This window comes from Fukomys damarensis, unplaced genomic scaffold (assembly GCF_012274545.1).
Source record: "Fukomys damarensis isolate Sample0158 unplaced genomic scaffold, DMR_v1.0_HiC HiC_scaffold_8, whole genome shotgun sequence".
Taxonomy (NCBI): Eukaryota; Metazoa; Chordata; class Mammalia; order Rodentia; family Bathyergidae; genus Fukomys; species Fukomys damarensis.
The window spans coordinates 500,217-519,453 of NW_022900920.1; the positions used below are offsets into that span (position 1 = coordinate 500,217).

The 19,237-nt window shown below is 36.5% G+C and overlaps 2 protein-coding genes across 3 annotated transcripts in view; one reads left to right on the forward strand and one right to left on the reverse strand.

The window, feature by feature from the left end:
• The window catches only part of Tctn3 (tectonic family member 3), a 33,283-nt gene extending 32,442 nt beyond the window's left edge, over window positions 1-841 (reverse strand). The window contains exons 1-2 of the mRNA XM_010620883.3: window positions 505-841; window positions 199-322 (exon numbers count right to left, since the gene is read on the reverse strand). Coding sequence (XP_010619185.1) covers window positions 199-322; window positions 505-760 — 380 coding nt within the window. The 5' untranslated portion in view covers window positions 761-841. The remainder of the gene's footprint in view (window positions 1-198; window positions 323-504) is intronic.
• Window positions 842-954: 113 nt separating this feature from the next.
• Entpd1 (ectonucleoside triphosphate diphosphohydrolase 1) overlaps window positions 955-19,237 on the forward strand; it is a 140,773-nt gene continuing 122,490 nt past the window's right edge. The window contains exon 1 of one of the 2 annotated variants that reach the window (XM_010620874.3): window positions 955-1,160. The gene's annotated coding sequence lies outside the window, so the exon portion shown is untranslated. The remainder of the gene's footprint in view (window positions 1,161-19,237) is intronic. The other variant, XM_033761300.1, reaches the window with a different exon arrangement.

The following is a 19,237-nucleotide window of genomic DNA, read 5'->3' on the forward strand; positions in this document are numbered from 1 at the left end:
CGCCAAAGATAAACTCCTTGGGCAGCTACAACACCCATCGTCTGTCTACTGAAAGCTCTGTTCTAAAAAATCAAAAGAAAGTCGCACCTGGGAAAAACTAAGGGGGGTCGGTAGGGTTAGGAAGTATTAAAGCTATTTCCAAATATCTATTGTAAGCTCCAATCCCCTTTAGGATTCAAACTGAGCACCCTTGCTCACCTTACACTGCCTGGAAGGCAGAAGGAGAAAACAGTCCTCGGATGGAGAAGATAGCAGTCTCTGTCGCAGCAGCAGTTTAGATCGCAGACACCAAGAGTCAAATCACAAACACAGATCGGTAAGACTATGAAAGCACAGTTAAAAAGCAGAGTGGGATGAAGGTCCCCGGACACTTCCAAGTACTTTTCCCCTTTCTTCCTACAGCCCCAGTTCTCGCTTTATGGCAAGTCAACTTTTTTTTTTTTTTTCCTCCACATAATTTCAGACCTGAAGTCAGTAACTCCCACCTCACAACCCTGCCCTCACCTGGAAAGAGGTCCACAGTCTTATTCTCCGGCGCAAAGGGGGTCACAAGAATAGAGCCCACCGTAGAGAGCCCAGGGCCATCCTGGGTCGTTGCAGGCCCCACTGCGGAGGACTGCAGGGTCCCTCTCTGAGTCGTCGACTTCAAGACTGAAGAGGTGGGCGCTGCCTCTAATGGGAAGGAAGAGGGTTGAGGACTGGCGCCCTCGGGGAGCATCAGGAAGAACACTGGCAGTAGCACAAGCTGCGAGGTGTACATGAGGCAGTTGAGGCTCTGTAGGGTCCAACGCCTAACAGCTCGGGTCCAGACGACGCTAGAGAGTAAGTAGGAGGAGTCGCACAACGTCTGACGTTACACATCTCTTCATTGGCTCGTAGCGATAGGGGGAGAGATCTTCAACCAATAAGAAGCAGGGTTGTTGCAGCTCTCTACGTCCTTAGGCGAGGCCGCGCAGTGCCTCCATCACCTGGCAACCGCCTAGCGCTGAGGAGCCTTGCTGCGTCTCCCCACTAGATGACAGTAGGAGTTCGGCTGACCGAGCCCAACGCTGAGTCCCGCTGAGAGTTTGGGGCCCAGGGCGGTGAGTCTTTCCTCCCTGCAGGAAAGACCCAGAGGCCAGAACTAGAATTGCAGATCGTTTTCACTTCGGATTTCTATGGTGAGAATCTCGTTCTTTTGGAAGGATAGTAATTTTAAGAAGGAAAATTTAAACGTTAAAAGGTTTTTAAGGAAGGCCGGAGATTCAGCTCAAGTGCCACCGCGCCTTCCTCTCAAGTGCAAGGTCCTGAGTTCAATCCCCGGTACCAAACAACAACAAAAAAACCTTATTTATTGACAAAATGAAAAAATGGAAACAAAGTCTTTGTAAATAGGGAGGGGTTGAGGGGTTGAAGGGAGGGCAGGGGAACGGAGAAAAATAAGGATCAAGATATATTTTGTAAAAGTGCAAATCTCCAATGATGAATGTCATATCGTATACCCAAAATGTAACAATAAAATTAATTTTTTTTTTTTGAGACAGGGTCTCACTGTGTAGTAGTTGAGACTGACCTGGAACTCACTATGTAGCCCAGGCTGGTCTCAAACTCGCAGCGATCCTCCTGATTCAGCCTCCTGAGTGCTGGGATTATGGGCGTGTGCCACCATGCCGGGCCAATAAAATTAATTTTTTAAAAAGGGTTTTTAAGGTCGCATACCTTAAAAATGTCTCCCATCTAAATATATTTTTGGGAAATAAGAGTAGTGCTTCTTAAATTTTAACACTGAGGAACTTCTGTTTAAAACTTCAGTAAATACATCCTATTGTTAAAGGTGGACTGGATATTACTTTAAAATAGAGAAGGGCGATTAGGAATAAGAAAATAGAATAGGGAGAAGCGGAAAGAAAGTTAAATATGAAGAAACATTTTCTAGGAGATGAGAAGAAAATAAGATGCAGGAATAGACATAGCAAGTGATGGATAAAAAACCCTAATATTTTGTCGTTATAAAGGTCTCTCATAAAACTCTTTAGAATACTTTTGTTTTCTTTAGAAGTAGCAAGCCCTCTTCCAAGTCTCTAAAACAGAAATGTCTAGTCAAATTTTCTGCACAGTTGGAACCACCCAAGCTGGATCTGCGCTCTCCATAGGCATGTGATTGCACACTTGAAATATGCCTATGAGACTAAGGGGCTAAATTAATTTTACATTTTAATTCAATTAAATAACCCCAGGTGATTAGTAGCTATCTCTCTTATTAATAATTTCTTCAGAAAGGCCAAATTCAGATTATTCAGTTGTATGTATTTATCAGAATGTAAGATCTATATTGTGTCTATTTTGTTCACTGGTGTATCCCTTTGCATAAGACAGTGAATAAGACATGTTAGATGTAAATTAAGTATTTAAAAATATAACAAAGGCTGTTTTGTTGAATTCTTTGTATGTTAGGAATATATCTTTTATTTCAGAATTACATGTCTTTCTATAAAATTCCTATTGTAAATTTGGTCAGAGACCATTTACAATTTTAAAGTTTAGAATTCCATTTGCCACTTCCAAACAGTGTTAATTTATTCCTGAATTCATTAGTGTTGACATGAGTCTGTTGGTTGAAGTAGTTTCAGGGTAGAATGACAAGAGATGTTTCAGAATCATCTAAATTGCTTTTTCTCATTTTCAAATTTTAGCTCTAAAAAATTTTTAGACAACTTAATTTTTTTCTTTTTTGTCTTTTGTTATAGTTGATAAAAAGATTATGCATATCACTGCTGTTATGTGTAGGAATCTCTAATAGATTCTCAATTTTTAAAAATATTAACATATGGAAGTTAATTTTGAGGAATAAAATGTATTCACATGTGTCATGCAGATGCCAGTTTTAACATGGGGACCAAATTAAGATTGCTTAATATGACATCACCTCAAAAGCAGAGATTTCCAGACTAGATCATATGATACCAGTGGCTGTCTGTGTTTGGATTTTGAAATGTTCAATATGTGACTGGAAATTTAGTCATGAGATTGGATCAAGATGGCAAACTGAGAACAAATTCTAGTTTCCCTTAACTTTTCCCTCTCCCAAATCTCTAAAAATTACGCAAAAGTTAGATAGATACATAGACTCGTACATGTACATCCTTTGGTGTTGAAAAATCGTTTTTTCCGAAGGCTTACATGTTAAAGGTTTGGTCTCCAGCCTGTGGCACTGTTGTCAGATGATGAAGCCTTTAAGAGATGGGTCCAAGGGGAGGAATGGAATTGGGGATGTGCCCTTGTGCAAGATCAATTGGAGTGCTGCTCCTTCTTGTCTTTCACTTTGCTTTCTGGCTGCCATAAGGTGAGTTCTTTCCTCCACTAAGTGCTGCTAGTAGGATGTACTATATTGGCCTAAACACTTAAATGCAATGGGCCAAACCACCAAGGATTTAAATGTCTAAAAATTTGAGCCAAAATAAGCCTTTCTTCTTTAAGTTTATTATTTAAGGTATTTTGTCACAATGACAGAAAGCTGAGAGAACATTAATAGAATGACTTAATAAATACATAAGAGCAGCTTGATATCATTATTAGGGAAATTCAAATGAAGACAACAATAAAATATAATCGCAAAACTTTCACAGTAGTTAAAATTTTAAAAGACTTACAATGCCTAGTTTTAGGGAAGTTGTGGAGTTCCTGGGTCTCTTACTTTCTAGTGATGGTAGTGAAGTAGGAGATTAGTAGGGCCGGAGTGAAACCAGTCAAACAACTGGATGGAATCTATCAAAGTCATGGAGACCCAGGGCACAAATGCAGAAAAACAGGATCCAAGATGACTCTGCAGTTCCTAAGCACTATACATGGATCCAATCAGAAAAGCGCTGTTTTCAGTTCTTCATATACATCTAGTGTGAAGCCAAGAGAGTCTTTTAATAGAACAGTTTAAGTGAGTTTTTGATAGAACAGTTGTCCCAGTTCCTTATTTGTACAAGAGAGAAGCCAATCCAGGAATTCCAGATACTAAAGACCTCCTCTCTTTATCCTTATCACCACTGTAACTCTGTTCACTAGCCTACTTTCACTCTCCACAGTGTACTCTTTTCCACCTTCAATAAATCTACATCTCACTACATTTTATGTGCATCTTATCTACTTTGTTCAGAACACCAAGGACCTTCCCAGGGGACTCTCCATCAGGTAACAGTAGTATAAATTGTTGGAACTATCTGCATACTGTTGTGTTTCGTGTACTGAAACTAACATATTTATATATATATATATATATATAAAACCTATGACCTGGCAAAATATATTCGTATATGTGTGTGTATACACCAGAACACTTGTGTGAGAACATTTTTAGCACAGTATTATTTGTAATAGTTCCAAACTGGAATCACTCTAATTGTCCATTAAGAGCAAAGTGTATATAAATTATGGTATGCTCATATAATGGAATGACACTGCAGTGAAAATGAAGTACTACTTGGTCTAATCTAGCAGATATAATATTGATGTAAAGGAGAAAAATACAAAAAAGAACACATTATATTACTTTATTTTTTGTATGTTATGAAAAAAATTCATAATCAAATAAGAGAGTAACAAGTTATCATACTGTGCATCATTATCTTAAAGTAGACACTGAGTATAAGACATAAGCCAAAAAGATTTTTGCAGAGAAGCAACAGATAATAACACAAACTTTCCTTTCAATGAAATAAGAAAAACTATTTGTATAAATGAAATGAATTAACATATATATTGAAATATTTTTAAAACAACTGAATATGTAATTTGGAGAGGTATTTGAACTTCTCTTCCTATTTATCTCTTTTCCATTTTTTGTGTGTATATTTCTCATATAAGAAAAACAATGTGATATTTGAGCTTGTGTATTTGACTTATTTCACTTAGCATTATGTTCTTAACTTGAATCCATTCACTACAAATGTCTCAAGTTTATCTTTCTTTATGGCAGTGTAGCATTCCATTGTGTATAAACACCACATTTCCACATTTTCCTTGTTCATCTGTTGAACATATGCACTGTTTCCAAGATCTAGCTATTATACAGCTATGAACATGAGTATGCATGTGTCTCTATAATATGATTTTAACTCTTTTGGGAAGATACCTAGGAGGAGGATAACTGGGCCAAATGGAATTTCTATTTGCAATTTTTTGAGGAATCTCCACAGATTTCCATAGTGGTTGTACTAGTTTATATTCTTACCAACAATGTGTGGAGTTCCTTTACCCCACATCCTTGCCAGCATTTGTTATTAGATTTTTTTGATGATAGCCATTCTTTCTGGGGTACGATGGTGTCAGTGTAGTTTTGTACTACTTAATAAAGTTCAAAACTAGACAAAACTACTCTATTAGAAGTTAGGAAAGTCATTATATTTGAGGGTAGTAGTGACTGGGAAGGAGAGCAATGAAGGTTTCTGAATTGGTAGTAATATATCATGTCTTCAGATGGTTGGAATTGTTTTAAAGAGCCACCTAAATACCCTCCCTCCCTCCCTCCCTCTCTCCCTCTCTCTCTCTCTCTCTCTCTCTCTTTCTTTCTTTCTTTCTTTCTATCTGGGTGGTACTTGGGATTGAACTCAGGGCTTTTTTTTTTTTTTTTCTGATCTACATCCCAGCCCTTTCTATTTTTTTTAAAGGCAAGCTTTCCCCAGCCACTAAGTTACCCAGTCTAGGATCAAACTTGCAGTCCTTCTGCCTCAGCCTCCTAGAGTGCTGGGATAACAGGTATGCCCAACCTAAATATAAATTTGATTTGTATATTGTCCTGTACTCATGTTTATACTCCAACAGAAAGGTTTACTAGAAAAGATACTATACTTTTTCCCCATTTTAATAAAAATGAAGATATTTGGGGATATTAAAGTTGATGATATAGAAAGTTGATGAATATAGATGTGGTGGGCGGTGCCCACCAGTAATACCAGCACTCTGGGAGGCTGAGGAAGGAGAATCATGAGTTTGAGGCTTGCCTGAACAAGGAGTTCAAGGTGAGCCTGGAATGCAGCAAGATTCTTTAAAAAAAAAAAAGATAAAAAAAAGTAGTATACCATTGATGGAATGTAAACCATTATAGCCTCACCCCCCACCCCACCCCACCCCAACCCGCCAGGGTAGATTGTCAGCACTTGGTAAAGTTCAACAAGCATGTATACCCCTTTACTCGAGGATTTAACTTCTTGATATCCTCTCCAGATAAATGCACACTCGTGTAAGTACAAGCGTATTCATTTGAAACAAATTGTCTGTTATTGGCAGAATAGATGCACAAAGTATGATCCATTCTCTATGGAATGCTGTGCAGCAGTGAGAATGAGGTACCTTTTTATTTAATGAAGTGGAAATATCTCCAAGATAATTACTTGAAAAAACCAAACTGTAGAACAATACACAGAGGATACTATCACACACAGAAAAGGCAAATTTAACTTTCAATGAAATTGTCCAATAAAAAGCTAAGTAAGTATTTTGTGATATTTGGATTGTTATTCATACATATTTGCAGTTCATAATGATATTTCTCATGGGAGTTGGTACATGTGCATCAACTATTTTTTAATGTCTCCTACTCCTATCTTCTCTCAATTTTTCTAAAGTCCACTCACCTTCCCATTTGTAAAACTATTTCCATTATTTTTTCTTCAGTTTTTTCCATCCCTTTCCTTTCTTTTCCTCCCTTCTCTCCCATGTCTTGTTCCCTTTCTCATTTGAAAAAGTACAATTATCTTTCATTTTGCTCTTTGTATTTTGGTTTTTTTATATAAGAAATTATGTGATACTATTATGTGCTGCCGAAGCGAGGACAACCATGTGACATCTCAACTTGTGTGTCTGATTTATTTCACTTAATACTATGGTGTAAATGTCTTTGATTTTTTTAAGAAAGGAAGAATAACCTCATTAAAAAAATCCCACTCTGGTAGCAAAAGAACAGAATTGAGATAGTTATCTTAATATCATAATTATAAATTGAAAATTCCCCCTTTTTCAAAAGATAAGTTGTGAACCCTTGTTGAATTATTTTCAACCTCTGATGCATTTTTAAAGTTTTTACTTTATGATACATGTAAAGTTACATGAAGTTGTATGAAATAATTTAGACTGATTCTGCATACCCTTGAATGTTCTAGTTTGCAAAAATACAGTACCATATCGCAACTAGAATATTGGTATTAATACAATTTACTGATAATAAATTTCCTTAGTTTTATTTGAACATATGTGTATATTTTGTGTACATAATTTTGGATTGCATCTCTAGTTTTATGTCTCTCCCACCACAGTAAAGGCACAGAACACTTCCTTTATAACCACACCCACCCTTTCCTACCACTCCTCCCCACCATCATTAATTTTATAGTAACCATGACTGAAATAGTTCTGTAATCTACTTAAACCATGGTTCTGATGCATTTATCTAATTAAATCATGTAATTAGTATCTGAGCCAGGGATTTAGCTCAGTGGTTCCACTGCCTGCCTCATAAGTGCAAGGACCCAAGTTCATTCCCCAGAACAAAACAAACAAATTAATTAGTGTCTGCATATTAAAAAGAAAGTATGGAATTCATTTCCTTGCTTTTAAACATATACTTTTTTGTGGGTTTTTTTGGTTTTGTTTTGTTTTGTTTTGTTTTTTGAGACAGGGTCTCACTACGTAGTTATGTAGCCCAGGCTGGTCTCAAACTCACAGCGATCTCCTGCCTCAGCCTCCCAAGTGCTGCAATTACGGCATGTGCCACCATGCCCGGCCTTAAAGGCATTTTTAAATGAATATATTGTAGAGGAAAGAACCATGGTTTTAAGTTAATTTTTTTTGAAACAGGATCTCACTATGCAGTTCAGGCTCATCTTGAACTTACTATGTACTGAGGCTGGCCTCAAACTCACAGTGATCCTCCTCCCTGAGCCTCCTGAGTGCTGGGGTTGCAGGTGTGTGCCACCACGACTGGCTTTAAAATATTTTACAAGAATTTTCTTTATCCATTTGATATTAGTAATAGGCATTGTACTGATTTATTGCCATTCCTAAATAGAAACTCATTTATGATATTAGTTTATTCCTTAATGTAAGAGTGATAGTTGTTTTCCATTTTATTTTCTTTGATTTTTCTTCCACATTTCATCCTTTAAAGACTATTTTTCCATCTTTTCTCCAGTCTGAATCTGTGTAATTTTCATATTGTGGCAGAAACTGTTAATGCCCCACATATTCATTTTTCCTTTTTTCTCAAATAAAACTTCAATTTTTGCTGAGAACAGTGTAGCCAAAAGGTGACATTACTCAGCCTCTTTTGCAACTAGATGTGGCCATGAATATAGTTCTGACCAATTAGATACATGTTAAGGTATTTGTAGGACTTGGAGGAACTTGAGAAATGAAAGGCTATTTCCAGTTTCCTTCTCATTCTGCTGCTGAAATGTTGAATGAGGTGGCTGGAACTCGAGCAATCATTCTGGAACATGAGAAGACATTCTAAGCAAAGGTAAACCTGTGAAATGAAGGAAACCTAGATCCCTGATGGTCATGGATTCCCTCATGCCTCCCCAAGATAAATATGGGTGTAGCCTTAAACTTTGGCAGGTTGAAATCCGGTTTTTTCAATACCATTTATCAAATAGGCTAACTTTCCTCCACTGAGGATGGTTGTCTCCTTTGTCAAAGATGAGGTGGCTCAGTATGTCTGCAGTTGTGTCTGTTTCTTCTAATCGGTTCCACTGATCCCTCGGGTCTGTTTCTTTGCCAGTAGCATACTGTTTTTATCACAGTGGCTTTGTGGTATAGTTTCAAGTTGTGACACCCCCTACCTTGTCTTTGTTGCCTAGAATTGCTTTTGGTATTCTAGGTCTCAGTATTACACACTAAACTAGCTAGAAGAGAGGCTAGGCAGAACTCTTGAACACATTGGCATAAAAAAAGATTTCATGAACAAAAACCCCAGTCACATGTGAATTAGCACAAAGAATCAACAACTGGGACCTAATCTTATTAAAAAGTTGCACAGCAAGAGAAACCACCAACTGAGTGAAGAGACTACCCATAACATGGCAAAAAAAATTTTTTACGAGCTGTTCCTCAGGCAAAGGTCTACTATCTAGAATACACGAGAACTTAAAAAAAGTCAGACCTCCCAGATAAAAACCTGACTCAAAAATGGACATCTGAAATGAACAGACATTTCTCAGACAAAGAAGTACAAACAAAATAAACATGAAAAAATGTTCAGTGTCACTGGTCATTTCAGAGATGCAAGTGAAAACAATGCTGAGATTTCACCTTACTCCAGATAGAATGGCTGCTATCATTAAATCAACCAGTAACAAATGTTGGCATGGTTGTGGGAAAAAAGAAACCCTTCCTACTATTGGAGTGTAGACTGGTGCAACCACTGTAGAAATCATTATGAAGATACCTCACAAAACTAGGATTAGAGACCCCATTTGACCCAGATTTCCCCCTCCTGGGTATTTTCCCAAAAGAAAAGAATTATACCACAGTGCTGTATGTGCACCCATGTTTATAGCAGTATAGTTTATAACAGCTAAAACTTGGAAACAGCCCAATTGCTCATCAAGTAGTGACTGGATAAAGATTGTGTGTGTGTGTTTTATGAAATGGCATACTACTCAGCCATAATGAGAAATTAGTGACATTTATAGCTAAATGGATGCACATTGAGGTTATATTCTTAAGTGAAATAAATAGGACCCACATGTGTAAATACCAAATAGTTTCTCTGGTGTGAGAAACTGAAAGTGTAAATAAGGATTAAAATATATAATAGATAATGTGAAATAGGAAGAAAAGATCCAAAGGGGAAGGGGAAATGGGAAGGGTAGCATAAAGGAAAGAATGGAAAAGAATACATATGAGAAAAGGAAAAAACAGAAACAGCCCTTGTGATAGCGAGGGCTGGAGGGGTTGAAAGGAGGGTAGGGGAATGAGGAAAAATAAAGATATATTATGTACAGGTACAGATTTCCAATGATGAAGGTCATCATATTGAATACCAAAAATGTACCCATAAACTTAATGAATAAAAAATAGTGTTAGACCTTAAGTACTTTCTTCTTTCTCATCAGCTACCAGCACTGGTTGCTGTTATAATTATTTTGATCTTTACCACTGGGTAGAGTTAGACTAAGTTTTTTTCTGTCCCAACTGGGAGACTGGAGTGAGATATTTTTCTTTTAATTAAGAAAGAGGGGACTGTGTCGCAGTTTTTGTTTTAGAAGTTGTAATCCCAAACCAGGTGTGAATCGTCACACACACCTGAAATCCCTGCACTGAGTGAGGCTGAAGCAGGACTGCAAGTCCATTTCTGCCTGTGAAACCTAGCATGACTTTGTCTCGAAATAAAAAATAAGGGTCTGGGGATTTAGCTCACTGGTGCCATGACTGCTTTGCAATTGCAAGGTCCTGAGTTCTAACTCTGGTACCAAAATAAAATAAAAAGGACTGAGAATGAACTCAGGGGTAGAGCCACCCCTGAATTCAGTCTCCAGTATCCCCACTCACAAAGAACGGTTTTATTTCCAGATTTGATTTCCAGGTGTCTAAATATTCGTCTTGATTAGGATTTGATGTGGCAATGATAAATGATGAATTGAGCTTATTCTGGCTACACAATAAATCAGCCAACAACAAACATTTCTCATGGATGATTGGATCAGTGGGTATTCATTCCTTCTGGGCTGGGCTAGGTTGGCAGAATAGGTAGTCTAAGATGGTCTCATATTAGAGACTGACAGGCTGGCTGATCTTGATGTAGGGTGGGAGCTCCCAGTCAGAATGGCCAATTAACTATAACATTGTTAAAAATTTTTCTGTTACATTTAAACTGACAAAAGTTACCACATAATTTGTTCCCTTTAAGCTGATTTCTTTCTAATGGCACCCCAAATATATTTTTCTGAGTTTTTATTTTATTTTATTTTTTAATTTTTATTTATTTATTTATTTTTGGGGTACTGGGGATTGAGTTTAGGTCCTTGCGCTTGCAAGGCAGGCCACCGAACCCCTGAGCTAAATCCCTGCCCCCTCTCTTTTTTGGCTGAGATTTAAATTTTAAATGTTATTTTTATTAGTACATATTTGTCACACATTCATCATAGGTAATTTGTACCAGTACATAGCATCTTAATTATCTTTTTTCCATTCCCCTCTTATCCACTTAATCCTTTTCTCCCCCCCCATTTGCAAAAGCTTTGTTTCCATTCTTTCCTTCAATTTCTTTTTTTTCTTTCCCGTTCCCCTTCCCTGCTCCCTTGTTCCAGTTCCTATTTGAAGATATTCTTCCTACTTCCCAATATCTGTCCTCCCTTGTGCTCCTTATTTACTCTTTGAGTTCCTCGCACAAGAGAAACAATGTGATATTTAAACTTGTTATGTCTGATTTATTTCACTTAAGATTATGGACTTGAGGTGCATCTACTTTCCTACAAATCACTCAAGTTTATCCTTCTTTATAGCAGAGTAGCACTCCATTGAATATAGATACTACATTTTCTTTATTCATTCATCTTTTGATGGGCATATTGGCTGTTTCCAAAATTTAGCTATTATAAATTGTGCTGCTATATTTAGATCATTGATCTGTTTCAATTTTATTTATATTTTATTCAATTTTTAAAATGTTTTATATTTATTTATATTTTTGCATATATCACTATGGTGTGATGCTTTTAATTCCTTCAGGATAATACCTAAAAGGGGAACAGGTAGGTCAAATGGAACCTTTAGTTTTAATTTTTTGAGAGTTCTCCATACTGATTTCTGTAATGGTTGTATCAGTTTACACTCCCACCAGCAATGAAGAAGGGTTCCTTTGTGCCTCATCAATATTCATTATTGGCTGATTTCTTGATGATAGCCATTCTTTCTAGAGTAATATGGAATTTCATTATTTAAATTTGCATTCCTCAAATGGTCCTGATATTTAGCATTTTTTCATATACTTATGAAATATTTCTTTATCAATGCTTTTTTATTTTAGAAATGCCTATTCATTTCAGATGCCCATTTTTTGATTGGGTCTTTAAGGAGGGTCTGACTTTTTTGAGTTCATATCAGTCCTATGTTTGTGCAGTAGCTGGTAAAATTTTTTTTCCCATTCAGTGAGGTATCTCTTCATTCTCTTGGTGGTTTCTTTTGTTATGCAAAAGCTTTTTATTTTGATGTGATCTCAGTTGTTGATTCTTTGTAGTATTTCCTGTGCAATTGGAGTTTTGCTCATAAAGTCTTTGCCTATTCCTATCTCTAGAATTTTACCCATTCTATATTCCAGCAGAATAAGTGTTTCTGTTTTTATATTTGGAGCTTTGAACCATTTCAATTTTAATTTAGTGCGCGGTGAGAGACATGGTTCCAGGTTCAATTTTTGGCATAAGGAAAGCCAGCTCTCCCAGCACCATTTACAGAAAAGGTTGTCTGTCTTCCAGTGAGGGTGTTTGTCCCCTTTGTCAAAGATAAGGTAGTGGAGTATGCTTGGAGTTGTTTCTGCACTATTCTGTCCCACTGATCTTTGGGTTTTTTTTCCCCAGTACCAACCTGTTTTTATCACAGTAGATTTGTAGTATAACTTAAAACTGGGAATTGTGCTTTCTCCTCCCTTGATCTTGTTGCTCCTGATTCCTAGGTCTCTTCTGGTTCCATATGAATTTTAGATTTATTTTCTCTAGGTATGCTATTGTTTTTTTTTTTTTTTTTTTTTTTTTTGGTACTGGGGGTCGAACTTGGGTCCTTGCACTTGTGAAATAGGCAGTGGCATCACTGAGCTAAATCCCCAGCCCTTCTATTGGTATTTTGATTGGGATTGCATTAAATCTGTATAACAGTTTTGAAAGTATGACCATTTTCACTATATTGGTTCTGCCTATCCAAGAACAGGGAATATCCTTCCATTTTCTGATACCTCTTTGATCTCCTTTTTCAGAATACTGTTATTTTTCATGAATAGGTCTTTCACTTCCTTGGCTAGATTGATACCTAAGTATTTCATTTTTCTTCATGCTATCATGAAGAAAATTACCCTAATTTCTATCTCATTGATTGTCACTTAATGCCAGGCATGCTATTGATTTTTGTATCCTACTATGCTGTCAAATTTGGTTATTAATTCTAGGAGTCCTTCTATGTGGAGTATTGTGTCGTCAGCAAATAATGATAATTTAACTTCTCCCTTTCCTATCCATATTCTTTTTATTTCTTTCTCTTGTCTAATTGCTGTAGCTAATGTTTCCAGAACTGTATCAACCAGAAATAGTGATAGTGGGCATCCTTATCTTGTTTCTGATTTTAGAGAGAAAGCTTTCAGCTCTTGAGCATTTAATATGATATTGGTTTGTCATACATGGCTTTGATCAGATTGAGATAAAGACTGTCTAGTCCAAATTTTCTATAGAGTTTTTACTATGAATGGTTGTTGGACATCTTAAATTACTTTTTCTGCATCTATTGAGATGGTCATGTGTTTTTTTTCCCCTCAGTTCTGTTGATGTGGTGTATTACATTTATTGATTTCCTTGTGTTGAACTATCTTTGCATCCCTGGGATGAATCCTACTTTGTCATGGTGTATAATCTTGACTTGTCACATTGTCAGTATCTTACTGAGGAGTTTTTCATTTGTGTCCATTGGGGAGCCTGTAGCTCTCTTTCTGGGTTGGATCCTTGTCTGGTTTTGGTATCAAGGTAATGCTTGCTTCCAGAGTGAGTCTAGAAGAATTGCTTCCCTTTCAATTTCATTAAAGAGTCTGAGGAATAGTGGTATTAGATCTTCTTTCAGGTTCTTTTAAAATATAGCAATGAATCCATCAGGTTCTGGGATTTTTGGTTGTTGATAGATTTTAAATTGCATCCTCAGTTTCATTGACTGATAATGGTTTATTTAGAATTTTTATATCTTCTTGATTCAGCTTTGGTAATTCGTATGTATCTAGGAATATGTTCTTTTTTTGAAAATTTCATCTTATTGGAGTACAGGTTCTCAAAGTAGGTATTGATCTGGATTTCTGCAGGATCCCTTGTGATTTCACCATTTTCATTCCTATTGCATGGACTTGAGTCCTTTCTTTCCTTTTTGGGGGATAAGGTAGGCTGAGAGTATATTTTATTTAATCTTTCAAAAGAATCAACCCTTTGATCCATTGATTCTTCATATTGTTTTCTTAGTCTCAATTGCATTCATTTCTGCTCCGATCTTCATAATTTGCTCCCCTATTTGTGCTTTGGGTTTAACTTTCTCTTCTTTTTCTAGAAATCTGAGGTTCAACAAGGTTGTTTAATTGAGCTCACTCTGTTTTTTTTAAATGTGGGAATTTGCCACTATAAATTTCTCTTGTAGGACTGTTTTTATTGCATTCCATAGGTTCCAAGATGTTTTATTGGCATTATCATTTAATTGTAGAAACTCTCTATTTTTTATTTTACTTTCAGTGGTAATTATCCATAAGGTTGTTACTCAATCTCCATGTGTTTATGCAGTTTTTATCATTTCTTTTGCCTTTGTTTTCCATTTTCACTGCATTATGATCTGATAACATGCATGGAATAATTTCAATTCCTTTGCATTTACCGATGTGTGTTCTATGAGCTAGTACATGGTCTATTTTGGAGAAAGTCCCATATGCTGCTGAGAAGAATGTGTATTCTGTTGTGGGGTGGAACATTCTGTAAATATGTACTAAATCCATTAGTTGTTTAAAAGTTTGGTTCAGCTCTGGCATTTCCATTGATTTTTTTTCAGTGTAGTTGATCTGTCTATTTGTGACAGTGGGGTATTGAGGTCCCCCATTACAATTATATTAGTGCTTATCTGATTGTTCATATCCATAAATGTTTGTTTTATATAATTGGGTGTCCAAATATATTTATGATTGTTATTTCTTCTGCTTGGGTTGTTTCATTAACAAGTATGTAGTGACCTTTGTCTCTTCTGATTAGTCTAGGCTTGAAATCCGTTTTGTCTGCTTGTCTACCCCTGTTATTTTCTGGGTTCCTGTCACATGATGTATTGTTTTTTATCCTTTAACTTTTAGTTTATGAATTTCTTTTATTTCAGTGTGTTTCTTATGCAGCATATTGTTTAATCTTGTTTCTTGATCCATTTTGCCAATCTATTCACCAATGATGGTTATAACTGATATGTATTGACTTATTTTTGTCATATTACTTACTTGTTGTTGGTTCCCTTTCTTTCGCTTCTGTTTAATTGCTTGCCTTGACTGGTGGATTCATTCTTTTGGGATTCATGAAATTGTCTTCATTGTCTTTTTCTAGATTAGCTTTCAGAACTTTTTCCAGAGTGCTCCTTTGATATTCATGAATTTCTTCAGATGTTCTTTATCATTTCTTCAATTTTGAAAGATAGTTTTGCAGAGTACATCAGTGTGGGATAGAAGTTGCTTTCTTTTAAGTCTTGAAATACTTCACTTCAAGATCTCCTTGATGTAAGTGTTTCCATTGAGAAGTCTCCTGTGATTCTCATGGGGTTTTCTTTATAGATGGTTTCTCTTTTCTCTAACGGTTTTGTTTGTTTGTTTGTTTGTTTGTTTGTTTTTTTGGGGGGTACCAGGGATTAAATTCTGGTTCTTGTGCTTGTGAAGCAGGTAACTGCACCACTGAGCTAAATCCCCAGCCCTCTAACAGCTTATAATATTTTATTCTTGTGTCAAATTTATAGAATATTGACTATTATTTGCCCTGGGTTTTTTTTGTATTTTTTTCTTTTCATGGCTAATTGGGTTTTAAATGCCTCTTATTTGTATGTCAAATTATTTTTAATGCTTGGGAAGTTTTCTGCTATTACTTCTATGAACAAGTTATTTAAGACCTTTTTGCTATCTTATGAGTTTCCATTCATTCCAATTAATTTTACACTATTATTCTTTGTATCATTGCATCATCTCATAGCTTTTGGATTGATTTTTTTGTTGTCCCTTGCTATTTTTGAGAAGCCTTTCATTTAATGATGACTAAAGACAAACATGTCCTCTAGATCTGATGTTCCATTTTCACATTGGTTGATTCTGTTGTGTATACTTGCAATAGAATTTTTAAACTTCTGGATATCTGAATATGTTTTATAGAATCCAGTTCTTTCCTATGTTGGGCATTAATGGTTGTCATCACTTTCCTGAGCTCTATTTAAAAAAATCTGTATCTACTCTAGATTCACTAACCATGTCCTTCATTATGGTCATCATCTTTTTAGTTTTCTCTGTAAATATTTCTCAAATTTTAGGGAACTCATTCTGCTTTGTTACTTCTACTGTTACCATTTCAGAAAGATTAGCTGGGTGACTTCTGATTTCTTCCACTTCAATGCCCCCTGATTTTTCCCCCTTGAGTTTATTGGTGCTTTTTAGATGTACAGTACAGTTATATTCATCATTGGGATCTTGTACCTTTACATGATGTATCTTGGTTCTTATTTTTCCCTATTACCCTGCCCTCCCTTCACCCCCTCCACCCTTTCCTATTTACAAAGACTTTGTTTCCATGTTTTCCTTTTCTCATATTTTTTTCTTTTCCCCTACCCTTCCTACTTCCCCAACTCCTTTAGACCTTTTCTTCCTATTTCACATTATCAACTATACAATTTGAAACTTTACACTTTTAGTTTTTCATACCAGAGTAACTATTTCTGTATTTACACATGTGTGTCCTATTTATTTCACTTAAGAGTATGGTCTCGATATGCATCCATTTACCTATAAATGACTCTAGTTTCTCATTCTTTATGGCTGAGTAGTACAGCATTTTATAGAAAAAAACACATCTTCAACAGTTACCAGTTGATGGGCAATTAGGCTGTTTCCAAGTTTTAGCTATTACAAACTGTGCCACTATAATCATGGGTATTCAAATATTACTGTGGTATGATTCTTTTAATTCTTTTGGAATGATATCCAGCAGAGGAATAGCTGGGTCAAATGGAACCTCTAGTCCCAGCTCTTTGAGGTATCTCCATATTGATTTCCACAGTGGTTGCACCAGTCTGCACTCCCACCAACAATGGAGAAGGGTTCCTTTTTCCCCACAACCCCACCAGCATTTGTTATTGGTTGATTTCTTGATAGCAGCCATTCCTTCTGGAGTGAGGTGGAATTTCAGTGTTGTTTTCCTCTGCATCTCTTGAATGACCAGTGATGTTGAACTTTTTTTCATATATTTATTTGTTGCTTTTACTTGTTTGTCAGAGAAGTGTCTGTTCATTTCAGATATCTATTTTTTAATCGGGTCTTTATATTTGGGGTTCTGATTCTTTTTTGAGTTCTTTATATATTCTGGATAGTGGGCCTTTTTCTGAGGGATAGCTAGTAAACTTTTTCTCCCACATAGTAGGTTGTCTCAGCTCCTCTGGTGGTTTCTCTTAATGTCCCTTGAATTTGCCTTTGGTGAGCTGAAGGTCTGGAGTTGAATCTTGCTTCCATGTTTTCTCATTTTATATTTATTTTTTTATATGCTTTGATACTTGTAAATTGCTTATGGTAGGTACCTTTATTGAGACTTCTTTAGGAAATGACTTATTTTCAGAGATGTCATCTAGGTATAGCTGGTTTTTAGCTTTTGAGTCTTTCCCAAGATCCTGCCTCTTCGATTTAGGTAAGAAAGATTACTGCTTATTTGGCCTAGCAACCATTTCTTTGGTATAGGGCTGTGGTATTGTTTATGACCCCCAGACAATCTTGGTATTAGCATATAAGAAGATAACAGATCACGACAACCATGTCACCTTTAAGTAGTATAATCAGGAATCAAGCACAGTCTAGAAAATGACAAACTGTGATAACAGCTAATTTGCCACCTTTAACCATAGTTACAAGTTTCATTGCTATATAATAAAATCTAAAACAAATCAGAAAATTAAATATCCTATCAATAGTGCAATTTTACACTCATGAGAGAAAATTTAAAAGGGATAAGAGGAAAAAATAGAGAAATAAAAGAAGGGGAAAAGATTAGAAGCAAGACTGAGGATAAAGTAAGACTGCTCAAGCTTCAGAAAACTGATGAAGACAGGAGGTAAAAAAAGAAGGAAAAAAGAAAACCAACAAAACAAAGCAAAAAAGCTAAAAACAATGTTCACACTTATGAGGAAACAAAAACCAACAATCATGAAATAAAGCAAAAGCAAAGAAAAAGATTTCTTTCTGATTTCAACCTTGTGCTTATCTTCTGGGGTCTACAGTTTTCTGGTAGCATCCAATTCAAGGTGTAATTCTGTTGTCACTGGTAGGTGGAGGCAGATAGAGCTCAGATCCATGCTGGATGACCCTAGCAATTCTGCCGTAGGATCAGGGCAAGGTGCTGGATTATCCCAGCAAGCCTGCAGTAGGATTATAGCAGGGTGCGGATTCTGGTGTTTTCAATTCCACAGAAGTTCAGGCTGATCCTGGCCTCTGGTTGTGGCATTGGGGCCTGAGTTGTTCAGTCTACAGCACTCTGGGTGTCTCTTGCTGACCTAAGCACAGCTCCCAAACCCTGTGTATCTCCTAAGATCATCCCTCATCCTATCACATAGAATTTTAACACTGGGAGCTGAAATGAAGCCAACCTATGGATGCTGTGAATACTGGGTTCAGTTGGCTCCTCCCTAAAATGGCATCTGACCAAGTACCCTCTCCTTTGAACACAGTGGTCACTTGGACTGGAGTTACTCAACTGCTGTTGTAGCGCACAGCATCCACTGCTCCATTCTACTGGTGTGTTTCTCCATGGAGACCTCTGGAGCACCCCACCCTCACTTACCTCTGTTGATTTGATCTTCTTCTTTCACACCTTGTGCTGGGAGCTGGGGTGAAAGTACAGTTTGCCCCCTCATTTTTCTGCTTTGATATCTGTTGCTTCATTTTCTCGGTGGGCTCTAATTTTCCCTTCAGACCTTTACTGGGTCCTGGGAATCCACTTTCTTCTTTCTTTTCTTCCCCACATTGTTATTTTTCAGTTTCTGGATTTTGAATCTTAGAAAGGTTGACTTGTTGCTATTCACTACTCTGCCATCTTTCTGGAAGCCACACCCCCTAAATATTGAAAGTATCCTAGCTATCATATTTCTCTCTGCTTTTAAACAATCTCCTTTCATGAACTGTAGTAACCAGATTATACAGTTACACAAAATTTATTTAAATTATTACAATGCAAGCTTAAAACAAAATTTATCATGTATTTAAATTTTAAGAACATTAGTGAGATAATTCTGATATATTAATTAGCCTGTTATATTTCATTAGCTCCTT